Source organism: Scylla paramamosain, chromosome 24 (genome assembly GCF_035594125.1).
Source record: "Scylla paramamosain isolate STU-SP2022 chromosome 24, ASM3559412v1, whole genome shotgun sequence".
NCBI classification, from domain to species: Eukaryota; Metazoa; Arthropoda; class Malacostraca; order Decapoda; family Portunidae; genus Scylla; species Scylla paramamosain.
In genome coordinates this window covers 17,231,545-17,244,936 of record NC_087174.1, presented here as the reverse complement: position 1 = coordinate 17,244,936, position 13,392 = coordinate 17,231,545, and the positions used below count along the sequence as shown (strand labels likewise).

Below are 13,392 nucleotides of genomic sequence, written 5' to 3'. Positions count from 1 at the left end.
GTGTTGTGTACCTATTTCTCGATCAACACTATGGTCTCCAACCACATGCTAGATTTGGGAAAGATTTTCCCACAGGCAGCAACTTTGTTCAAATCCCAAATAACCTGTATGTTAATATTTTCAACTGTATACTAATTTTGTATTTGTTTAGTAGGGAACACCATCCAAAGCAGGAGGACCTGGCAGATGTTCTGGACATGAGTGAGATGGAATTCTTCAGGCACATTCGCCTCACAAGGAAATCTTTTGACCACACCTTGGATTTGATACACAAGGCTTATGGTGAAGAGCCTTCAGGTACCAGCCTTTATTTGGGTCCAAGAAAATCTTTGTACCTCACTCAGTGGTATTTAGACACACAGAGTACCTATCGTGAAATCTCAGAGATGTTCAGTGAGTCACAGACTACAGTGTTTGAGTCTGCCGAGAGAATGATTGATGTCCTGTGTGAGGCAGGAAAGGATGTCTTTTTGTGGCCAACTCCTCAAATTCCTGAAATTGAGCAGGAATTTCAACAAATGGGAGGAATTCCTGGTGTGGTGGTGGCCGTCCTTGGTATGAGAGCCGCGCCATGATCTAGGCGGTGTTCGTCTTCTAGCCGCAGCATTATAAAATAAACCTCATATTTCGACAGTTCTGTTACTATACATATGTCAATAGCAAAGAATAGTAAAGATATCTAGTCATCCTTATATTTCATTTAGTATCCTACAAAAATAACGCATAAACTACAACAAGTTCCCATAACTAGAAATTCGAGGTCACAATCACATGAACCGCCACAGATGTCGCTCAGTAGACCATGGTCTGAACAGCCTCCAGATATCCCGAGACGATACAACTCTTAATTCAGGAACTATGGACAATTCTTCTGAATTCCAATACCAGGAACAGGTTACTACTTTGATCTTCTTTTCATATATAAAAATTATCATGTTCTTATGTGCTTCAGAATCATAATTTTTAATAATAAAAGAGTGGCAACACCTTTCACCCAATCAGAGCGAGTGTTTGGGTTTGTCCTTCCGTAAACCCTAACGCCTTCCCGAGACGTTCAGGTTTCGGGCAAAAAGCGTTAGGGATGCGGAGTACTACTGAAAACACTTATTTTTTGGTCCACTCCCCTGATGGGGACTCTGAGGCTGGTGTAGGATTTGCCTTATTTGATTTAGAATTTTGAGTAAAGGGTGCGTGTGTAATAAGATACATGTAGTTTTGTGTGAAGGACGAGAGTTGTCTTTAGAGGGCAGGCTATGATTGTCCCCTCATGTTGTAAGACACAAAGGGTAACATTCAGTGAGATCACAGCTGGGTTGTTGATAAGTTCACAGCACTACCTGATCCAGTGCTGAGACCTCACCAGGAGTAATTACTGTTTTGGCAGGTATTTACTTTCTATAATGTGCCATATAAGAGACTGCTAAGAAAGATAGAAAACATCAATGAATTGCAAGGAACCCTGCTGAAGTGGATGAAAAATTTTTCTTAAAGAAAGGGAGATGAGAGTGATTATTAGGGACAAGAAGTTCCCTCGGAGGAAAATTATAAGTGTTGTGCCACAGAAGTCCGTGCTGGCTGGCCCCTAACATGTCGTATATATCAATGATATGGATGAAGGAGTAAATTAAATGAGCTTGTTTGTAGCTGATGCAAAGTTGTTGAGAAGAGTGAAAGATTGTGAAATGTTGCAGGATCTAGAAAAAAATATTGGAATGGATTCTTAATTTGGACCTGGAATTAACATCAAGAAGTGTCGTGTGATGGAATTTGGAAAGAACAAATGGAGAGTTTCAGGAAATCATAAATTGGAAAATGGGACAGTACAGAAAACATCAGAAAAAGAACTGAGAATAATTACATCTGAAAATTTGTCACTGGACAAACAACTAAATAATACCGTAGTAGAGACTTATAACCTAGTGAGAAAGATATGAGTGGTATTCACCTATATGAATCAAGATTTTATAAGAAAATTCACATTCACAATTATATGACCAAGATTGAAATATGCAGCTATAGTGTTCACCAAGCACACACACACACACACACACACACACACACACACACACACACAGGTGAAGACAGCCAGGTAGTAAAGCAAGTGGTAGAGTTCCAAAGAAGTGGGAAATATGAAGAAGAAAAAATTAAACCCATAAGGTTTGCAACACAAGTACAAGCAGAAAAAGTAATTAATGGGTCTTAAGGCTGTCTGGAGATGAAGAATATAAGAATGTATGGATAAACAGGGATATGGATGAGACTCAAAGGTTGAAGCAAAAAGAGCTGGTAAAATGAGGTTAAACAAAAAAAACAAATAATGAACGGAGAAGTTTTTCTGGAGAGTAAGAGATATGAGAATAAAGAAATGGTACACCAAACAATAAATAAAGTATGTTATACTAATGTAAATGGATTAATGTCAACTAAAATGGAATTAAATGAGTTGCTAAGCAGAACTGCACCGGATGTTGTTGTATTATGTGAGACAAAATGGATAAATATTCGAATGGGGAACTCCTGACATTGGTGATAATAAATATGATTTATGGATGAAAAATAAAAGTGACAAGTGAGGAGGTGGAGTGACAATTCTGACTAAAAAAATGTGTCAAAGTGAAGGCAATAAAAAGTGAAGGAAAGTCTGAAATTCTACAAGAGATGATTTGAAGTGGAAATGGAAGGATAATGAATTATGTAGGAGTGTATGTACCACCTATGACCAATGCTTGGCAAAAAGAAGAGCATGAAAAGATGTTGGTAAATATGCTAAAAGATCTTGAAATGATAGTGATGGAAAGTAGTGATATAGTTATTGCTGGTAATTTTAATTGTAAGGAGATAAATTGAGAGACATTGACAATTACTGGAAATGAGAGCTCATGGAGTAATAGACTACTGAACTGGACAGTGGAAAACTTGATGACTCAATGGGTTGATTGTGATACCAGATTTAGTGGAAGAGATAAACCATCAAGACTTGATTTAGTGTTTACAAAGGACATGGAAATTATTGAAAGTATACACTATGATAGCCCTCTAAGTAAAAGTGATCACGTGTTGATGGAATTTAATTTGAAAAATGAAAATGTAATGATTGATGAAAATTATAAGGCAAGAAGATTTAAATATAGTAAAGCTGACTTTGAAAAATTAAGAAAGTAATTTGTTGCCGTGGACTGGAAAGACTTTGAAGATGCAGATGTTCGGGAAAAATGGGATGAATTTATAAGGATATATAATTCTGCTGTGGAGAAATTTGTACCTAAAGGAAGAGCAAGATGTAGAAAGGGTACAGAATGGTTCTTGTATGTGAACCAAAGAGGCTAGAAATAATAAATAAAATGCTTGAAATACCTGGAAGAGGAGGAAAACTGAGAGCAGATGGGAGGAATATACTGATGCAAGAAACAAGTACATTGAGATATTAAAAATGGAGAGAAGAAATTATGAAAGATATGTAATAGATAGGTGTATAAATGAACCCAAACTATTCTTTAGACATATTAATGGGAAGATGAAGAAGAAGGAAGATGCATCAAGATTGAAAGTTGAAGGAAAAATCTATGATGATGCACAGGACATGGCAGAGGTTATGAACAATAGTTTCAGATCGGTATTTACTTTCAATGTGAAAGGGGAGTTTGATGCTGGAAGGAATAATTTGGTGAGGAATATACTAAGTACAGTTCCGGTCAGTTATAAAAAAAATACTTAAGATGATGGAAGAAATTGAAGTAAATAAAGCAACTAGTCCAGATGGGGTATCAGACTGGATATTGAAGAAATGTAGAGAACAACTGGCTGATAAAATCTAGTCTAAATAAATAAATCTAATCTAATAAAATCAGTCTAGTGGTGACATCACTATCACAGGGAAGAGTACCAAAAGATTGGAAGAGAGCAAATATTACACCAATATACAAAGGAGGAAATAAAGAAAATCCACAAAAATTATAAACCAGTGTCCTTGACTAGTGTTGTAGGAAAATTATGTGAAAGAACAATAAAGGAAAGAAGGATGGAACACTTGGAAAGAGATAAAGTTTTAATAAATTGTCAATTTGGATTTAGGAGAGGAAGATCACGTTCCATGAACTTACTGTCCTTTTATTCAAGGGTATTCGATATTGTGCAGGAAATAGACAGATGGATGGATGGTGTCTACTTAGACTTGAAGAAGGCATCTGACAAACTACCACACCAAAGATTGCTATGGAGGATAGAAAATTATTGAAAGCAACTAGTGGTGTCCCACAGGGGTCAGTGTTGGGACTGATAATGTTTGTAATATATGTGAATGTCATAAATTAAGAAATAGATAGTTATATGAACTTATTTGTGGATGATGCTAAGTTGATGAGAAGGGTAGAAAATGTAAATGACAGCATGGTACTGCAAGATGATTTAAATAAGATAAATAGATGAAGTAAACCTTAGCAAATGGAATTCCATTTAAGTAAATGTAAAGTAATGGAGTTTGGTAAGAGTAAGAAAAGAATACAATATCATTATGGGATGGAAGGTGTGAAGTTAAAGAACTCAAAAGAGGAAGTGGATTAGGGAGTAACAGTTACTGAAAATTTGACTCCAGACAGACACATTGATAAAATTACTGGAGAAACAATGAATTTGTTAAATAGGGTAAGAATGGCATTCTCATATTTGTATAAAGAAATGATAAAAAAAATTGTTGATTTCCATGATAAGACCAAGACTGGAATATGCGGAAGTGGTGTGGTCTCCTCATACAAAGAGGAATATTATCAAATTAGAAAGAGTACAAAGAGCAGTCACTAAGATGGTTCTGGAGTTCAGTAAATCGACCTATGAAGAGAGATTAATAATGTTGGAAATTCCTACCCTTGAAAATGAGAGACAGAGGAGATTTAATAAACATCTATCGAATGATAAATAGTATGGAAAATGTGGACAAAGAAGGTTTTATAAATTCAGACACACAGAGTACAAGGGGACATAATACAAAGTTGAAGAAAGTTAACTGTAGAAGAGACATTAAGAAGTATAGTTTTCCTCACAGAAAAGTGAACAAATGGAATGAACTTAGTGAAGATGTTGTAAATGCTGAAACTGTCAATGCTTTTAAGACCAAACCAGATAGATATAGAGACAGGATACTATAAGATCACTCTCCTCCCATAAACCACAACTAGGTAAATAAACACACACACACACACACACACACACACACACACACACACACACACACACACACACACATGAAAAAAAAAAAAAAAAAGAGAGAGAGAATCCAAACAACACTAACAAAACTGGCACCAAGTCTAATAAAGACATCATATGACAAAAGGCTATCAAAATCAAATTTGATATCCCTAGAATAAAGAAGACAGAGGTGATCTGAATGCAATTTATAGAATGATGAAGGATACATAAATGCTCAACAGAACAATCTAATAGTATAGGATATGAGAGACACAAGAGGACATGGAAGGAAGATAAAAAGGGACAACTATAGAAGTGATCTAAAAAGAATAGTTTTCCACAAAGAGTAAAAGAAATAAAGAAAGGCTTGAAAAATTAACTGAATCACATGGCGATTATGCAGAACTTCAAGGTTAAAATTAATTAGATAGAGACAGGAGAGTATGAACATAGCTCCCCTACTGTATGCTGCAATTAGGTAAATACCTCAGGTTGCCAGCGTGATCCCTCCAGTGGTGACGGTGGAGGGACAGCCACTTCCCCTCTGCTAACACCTCCACCTTCTCCACACAACACCTGAAGCAGTGACACAAAATAATAATAATAATAATAATAATAATAATAATAATAATAATAATAATAATAACAATAATATAAATAATAACAACAATAATGACCACAATTATAATGAAAGTACTGTATTTTTGGCTGCTTCATCTTAACTTTTAACAACCTCTACCAGATGTTATGGTAGCTTCCAAGAGTATTTTCATGGTGGTAGTTATATTTTGATAGACTTTAGTAGAAGTTATTAAGGTTTTCAAGAGCATTTCCATGATAGTAGTAACATTTTGACTGGAAGTAAAGGCAGTAGATACCTCCTGAAATGATAATTACTCCCAGTGAGGTCTCAAACACTGATCAGGGGGTGCTGTAAACTTATCAATAAGACAGCTGTGACCTCACTGAATGTTTCCCTTTGTGTCTCACAACACAAGGGGGCAGTCACAACCTGCCTTCTAAGGACATTTCTCTTCCTTCACACAAAACTACATGCATCTATTTTTATTTTTTTATTTTAGGAGGGGCACCAGCCAAATTCAGTATGGTGACTTACACCATCCTTGGAGTCCCCATCAAGGGAGGGGATGATAAATGTCCTCAGGTCAGACTGCTCTTCTGGTATCGACCCTAAGTGTCGTGACAGCCCCCACAACTCTTTCTTCATTAAGTTCTGCAACGTTTATGGCCTTAGATCTAATTTTCAATTTGTAGAATGCCACCTCTCTTCTAATAAGCCTCATCTTCTTTTCCTCACTGAAACACAGGTGTCTGAAACAAGTGACAATAGCACCTTTTCTGTTCCCTCCTACTTTATCCTCATTTTAAACCCAAAGCTGGATGTTGCATCTGTGTGCAAGGACTTACCCTGCTCTTGTGCCCCTGCTCCTGAATCTTCAGAGTTTTCTACCATCTGGCTATGACTACAGAGTCACTCTCAAACTAAATTCATCCATGTTGTATACCTCTCACCTAACTTCTCTGACTATAAAAAAATATTTGACTACTTAACTTCCAAAGTGGAGCACATTCTCACTCTTTTCCCTTTTTGTGGAGATCTCCATTATTGGAGACTTTAATGTTCACCACCAGCTTTGGCTTTCCTCTCCCTTCACTGACCATCCTGGTGAACTAACCTTTAACTTTGCTATCCTTCATGACCTAGAGCAACTGGTGCAACACTCTATTCATATTCCTGACTGTCTTGGAGATATGCCCAACATTCTTGATCTTTTCCTAACCTCTCATCTTTCTGCTTATGCAGTCACTCTATATTCTCTGTTGGGTTCCTCCGATCACAATCTCATATCTGTATCTTGTCTTATCGGTCTAATCCCTCCTCAGGATCTCCCAAAATGGAAATGCCTCAGGCATTTTACCTGAGCTAAATCAGGGAACCTGAGAAGGTATTATGATGATTTTCCTTGGAATGACTACTGCTTTCATGTCAGAGACCCATCTCTATGTGCTGAACACATAACAGAGATGATAGTATCTGGCATGGAGGCATACATTCTTCACTTTCTCTCACTCTAAACCTTCTAAATCTTGGTTTAAAACAGCCTCTTCTCGTGCTTTACATAATAGAGAGGTGGCCCATAAAAGGTGCTTGAGCCTTCCATCACCAGAATCTCATGCACTTTATATTTCTGCATGAAATTATGCCTAGTCCATTTTTAAACTACCCAAAAACTCTTTCATTAATAGAAAGTGTCAAAATCTTTCAAGATCTAACTTTCTTTGTGATTTCTGGCATCTCTAATGACTTTGCTTCTTCATTGTTCCATCCTTTATTCCAACCTGATGGCACCACTGCCATTTCTAAAACTGAATTCTTCACTCAAAAAGCTCTATCTTGAATGATTCAGGGTTTGTTCTACCCTCTCCTCCTACCTCTGATTACTACCCATTAAGATGTTTTCCATGCCCTTGCTGGCATAAACCCTCAGAAAACTTATAGATCGGATGGAACTCCTCATTTTGTTCTGCAAAACTGTGCCTCTGTACTTGCACTTTGTTTAGTCAAACTTCCAATTCTGTTTATCAACATCTACCTTTCATTCTTGCTGGAAGTTTGCCTGCATGCAGCACCCTAAAAAGGGTGATCATTCTAATCCCTCAAACTACTGTCCTATTGCTTTAAATTCCTGCCTATATAAAGCTTTTGAATCTATCCTCAACAGGAAGATTCTTAAACATCTATAACCTCACATCCTTCTATTTGATTGCCAGTATGGGTTCTGTCAAGGCCGCTCTACTGGTGATCTTCTGACTTTCCTTACTGAGTTTTGGTCATCCTCTTTTAGGGATTTTGGTGAAACTTTTGCTGTTGCCTCAGTTACATCAAAAAGCTTTTGATGGAGTCTGGCACAAAGTTTTGATTTCCAAACTACCTTCCTACAGTTTCTATCCTCCTTTCTGTAACTTCAAGTTTTCTTTTGACTGTTCTATTGCTGCTGTGGTAGATAGCCACTGTTTTTCTCCTAAATCTATTAACAATGGTGTTACTCAGCGTTCTCTTCTATCACCCACTCCCTTCCTATTATTCATCAATGATATTCTAAACCAAACTTCTTGTCCAATCCACTCCTATGCTGATTATACCACCATGCACTTTTCCATGTCATAAATGTCCAACCTTTCAGGAAGTAAACAGTTAATGATGGGAAGCCACAAAACACTTAACTTCTGGTCTCTCTAAAATTTCTGATTGGTGCAAAGCAAACTTAGTATTGTTCAATGCTCCAAAAACTCAATTCCTCCATCTATCAACTCAACACAACCTTCCAGACAACTATTCTCTCTTCTTCAGTGACACTCAACTGTCCCCTTCTTCTACACGGAACAGCCTCGGACTTTCCTCTACTTATAATCTGAATTGGAAACCTCACATCTCTCTAGCTAAAACAGCTTCTAAGAAATTATGTGTTCTGAGTTGTTGTTGCCAATCCCCACCCCCCCCCCAACAAGTTGATAACTCTGTACAGGGACCTTGTCCATCCCTGTATGGAGTTTGCTTCACATGTATGGGAAGAAAATTTGTGTTCAATGGTGAGAGGATGAATGGAGCAGAAGAGAAAAAGGATCTGGGTGTTACAGTGAATGGAAATTTGACCAGGAAAGACACATTAGCAAAATTGGCAACTCCTACACCATCCTCGGAATCCCTGTCTGGGGAGGGAACAACAAATATCTTTAAGTCGCACTGCTCTACTGGTATCAACCCTAAGTGTCTTAACACCCACCTCAACTATCTGTTCAATAATTTCTGCAACATTTGCAGCCTTAGATCTAATTTTCAACCTGTAGAACACCAACTTTCCTCTACTAACTTAATTTTCTTTTCCTTACTGAAACACAGGTGTCTAAGGCAACTAACAGTAGCTCCTCCTCTGTTCCTTCCTACTTTCTTTATCCTCATTTTCAATCCAAAGCTGGATGTTGCACCTATGTGCACAATGACTTCACTCGCTGTCATGCTCATGCTCTTGAATCTTCCGAATTTTCCACCATATAGCTACAACTAATTTTCAATCTGTAGAACACCACCTCTCCTCTTCTAAACCTCATCTTCTTTTCCTCACTGAAACTCAGGTGTCTGAGGGAACTGACAGTAGCCCCTTTTGTGTTCCCTCCTACTTTCTCTATCCTCATTTTCGATCCAAAGCTGGATGCTGCGTTTATGTGCACAATGACTTAACCTGCTCTCGTGCCCACACTCTTGAATCTTCCAAGTTTTCCACCATCTGGCTACGACTACAGTCGCTCTCATACTAAATTTATCTGTGCTGTATACCTCTCACATAACTCCTCTGACTATAAGAAATTCTTTGACTACTTAACTTCCAAAGTGGAGCACATTCTGACCCTCTTCCCTTTTGCAGAGATCTCCATTCTTGGAGACTTCAATGTTCACCACCAGCTTTGGCTTTCCTCTCCCTTCACTGACCATCCTGGTGAACTAGCCTACAACTTTGCTATCCTCCATGACCTAGAGCAATTGGTGCAACAACCTACTCGTATTCCTGACCGTCTTGGAGATACGCCCAACATTCTTGACCTTTTCCTGACCTCTAATCCTTCTACTTATGCTGTCACCCTTTCTTCTCCGTTGGGCTCCTCCGATCACAATCTCATATCTTTATCTTGTCCTATCACTCCAATCTCTCCTCAGGATCCCCCTAAGCGAAGGTGCCTCTGGCGTTTTGCCTCTGCTAGTTGGGGGGACCTGAGGAGGTATTTTGGCGATTTTCCTTGGAATGACTACTGCTTCCGTGTCAGAGACCCGTCTTTGTGTGCTGAGCGCATAACAGAGGTGATAGTGTCTGGCATGGAGGCATACATTCCTCACTCTTTTTCTTGTCCTAAACCTTCTAAACCTTGGTTTAACACAGCTTGTTCTCGTGTTATACATGAAAGAGAGGTGGCCCACAAAAGGTACTTAAGCCTTTCATCACCAGAATCTCATGCACTTTATATTTCTGCCCGGAACCATGCTAAGTTTGTTCTCCAACTAGCCAAAAATTCCTTCATTAACAGAAAATGTCAAAACCTTTCAAGATCTAACTCCTCTCATGATTTCTGGCATCTAGCCAAAAATATCTCCAATAACTTTGCTTCTTCTTCTTTCCCTCCTCTATTTCAACCAGATGGCACCACTGCTATCACATCTATTTCTAAAGCTGAACTCTTTGCTCAAACCTTTGCTAAAAACTCTACTTTGGACGATTCTGGGCTTGTTCCTCCCTCTCCTCCACCCTCTGACTACTTCATGCCACCTATTAAAATTCTTCGCAATGATGTTTTCCATGCCCTTGCTGGCCTAAACCCTCGGCAGGCTTATGGACCTGATGGGGTCCCTCCTATTGTTCTCCAAAACTGTGCCTCTGTGCTTGCACCTTGCCTAGTCAAACTCTTTCAGCTCTGTCTTTCAACATCTACCTTTCCTTCTTGCTGGAAGTTTGCCTACATTCAACCTGTTCCTTTAAAGGGTGACTGTTCTAATCCCTCAAACTACCGTCCTATTGCTTTAATTTCCTGCCTATCTAAAGTTTTTTAATCTATCCTCAACAGGAAGATTCTTAAACATCTATCACTTCACAACCTTCTATCTGATCGCCAGTATGGGTTCTGTCAAGGCCACTCTACTGGTGATCTTCTGGCTTTCTTTACTGAGTCTTGGTCATCCTCTTCTCTGGTAAACTCTGGAACTCCCTGCCTGCTTCTGTATTTCCACCTTCCTATGACTTGAATTCCTTCAAGAAGGAGGTTTCAAGACACTTATTCATCAATTTTTGACCACTGCTTTGACCCTTTTATGGGACTGGCATTTCAGCGGGCATTTTTTTTATTAGATTTTTGTTGCCCTTGGCCAGTGTCCTTCCTACATAAAAAAAAAAAAAAAAACTACAAAGTTACTCTCAAACTAAATTTCAGTGCTTTATACCTCTCACCTAACTCCTCTGACAAGAAAAATTTTTTGACTACTTAAATTCCAAATTGGAGCACATCCTGACCCTCATCCCTTTTGCAGTGATATTCATACTTGGAGACTTCAATGTTCACCACCAGCTTTGGCTTTCCTCTCCCTTTACTGACTCATCCTAATGAACTAGCCTTTAACTTTGCTACCATATATGACCTAAAGCAATTAGTGCAACACCCTACCTGTATTCCTGACCATCTTGGAGATACATCCAACATTCTTGGCCTTTTCCTCACCTCTAATCTATCTGCTTATGCTGTCATCCTTTCTTCTCCATTGGGCTCCTCCAATCACAACCTCATATCTGTATCTTGTCCCATCGCTCAAATCCTTCCTGAGGATCCCCCTAAAGCAGAGGTGCCTCTGGGGTTTTGCCTCTGTTAATTGGAGAGACCTTAGGGGGTATTATTCTGATTTTCCTTGGAATGACTATTGCTTCCTTGTCAGAGACCCGTCTCTTTGTGTTGAGCGCATAATACAGGTGAGTGTCTGGCATGGAGGTATATATTCTTCACTCTTTCTCTTGACCTAAACCTTCCAAACTTTGGTTTAACACCATGCTTTAACACATGCTTTTACATGATAGAGAGGTGACCCATAAGAGGTACTAGAGCCTTCCATCACCTGAATCTCATGCACTTTATATTGTTGTCCAGAATCATGTCAAGTCTGTCCTCCAACCAACCAAAAACTCCTTCATTAATAGTGCTAAAATTTTTCAAGATCTAACTTTCCTAATGATTTCTGGCATCTAGCCAAAAACATCTCCAATAACTTTACTTATTCATCTTTCCTTACTTTAATTCAACATGATGGCACCATTGCCATCTCATCTGTCTCTAAAGCTAAACTCTTCTCTCAAACTTTTGCTAAAAACTCCACCTTGAAAGATTCAGGGCTTGTTTTACTTTCTCCTCCAACCTCTGACTACTTCATGATACCTGCAAAGACATACTTTGCAATGATGTTTTCCATGCCCTCCCTAGGGCTTTTAACACTTGCAAGGCTAAGGGACCTGATGGGGTCCCTCCTATTGTTCTTCACAACTGTACCTCTGTGCTTGCACCTTGCCTAGTCAAACTCTTCCAATAGGGAGTTTTCAAAACTAATCCACCAGATCTTGTCACTACTGCATGTCCCCTAGTGATGTGAGCTAAAATATTGTTACTGTAAATCCAATGTGCATAAAGATGCATAGAACATTGAGCATTATAATACTTTCGAGATTCTGCATTGACTTTTAAATATCTTCTATGGATAATTTTGAAAGAAGTTGGTCAACACAGAAATATTTTTCGTGTTATTTACTAATACTGTTATCAATATTTTAAATACAACATATCACAAATCTAAAATCTATTGATTTGGACAATGAAAAGATAAAAAAAACAAGACTGTACTATATAGCATGACATAACATACTCAGTAACATCATAATATATGGATATATGGGGATTTTAGCATCTCTTTCAGAAAGCAAGTGACATGGCAAAGTAAACCAAAACAAACACCTTTCAGGACTGCTCTGGCAAAAGGGGGGAAGAATACTGGAAGCCACAGGTTCATGGAGTAGTGGCATGGACAATGCAGCTGGAATTAACTAGTCATCCTACTACATGTTTGTTAACTTTAACTAAGGTGGGCCAGTCATATGTTTGTTTTGGTTAGATATACAGCATTATTCTTGCCAGAACACTCAAGTTGCCTATTTTTAATTAAAATTAGTGTTTCCATATACTAGAAAGTTGATCTATGTAATTTTGAGCTTTAAGTGGCACAGATATGTTTTCTTCATTTTTATTGTTGTCTACATAAATACACTTCCAATCAATGGTGTACTTTTTTGGAAATCTTGAGATAACCAAATAAATTTAAATGCCAATTCACTAGAAAATCAACTTAAATACTTTTGTTCATGAATACAGTTCAATTTTACCTGTGTTGCTACTTAGAAGGAATTGTGTAAAAAAGTATATTATATAAGCTCATTGTATTTTTATGTATATAGAATGATACTGTAGGCATATTTGATATTGCTCCTATGTATGAGAAGAGGACATGTCTAGTGGTGCCACCTGGTGACACTCACTAGTTTACCAAACTCCCCATTCTGTCTATCAACATCTACATTTCCTTCCTGCTGGAAGTTTGCCTGCATTCAGCCT

The 13,392-nt window shown here is 38.2% G+C and overlaps 1 protein-coding gene across 7 annotated transcripts in view; it reads right to left on the bottom strand.

Annotated features, from left to right (window-relative positions):
* The window catches only part of LOC135112825 (ADP-sugar pyrophosphatase-like), a 98,720-nt gene that overhangs the window by 47,825 nt on the left and 37,503 nt on the right, over positions 1-13,392 (bottom strand). For all 7 annotated transcript variants that reach the window (XR_010274573.1, XM_064027675.1, XM_064027674.1 and 4 more), the window contains one exon: positions 5,668-5,757. Coding sequence is in view for 6 of the 7 variants with exons in the window: in XM_064027675.1 (XP_063883745.1) it covers positions 5,668-5,757 (90 nt within the window). In the remaining variant the exon portion in view is untranslated. The remainder of the gene's footprint in view (positions 1-5,667; positions 5,758-13,392) is intronic.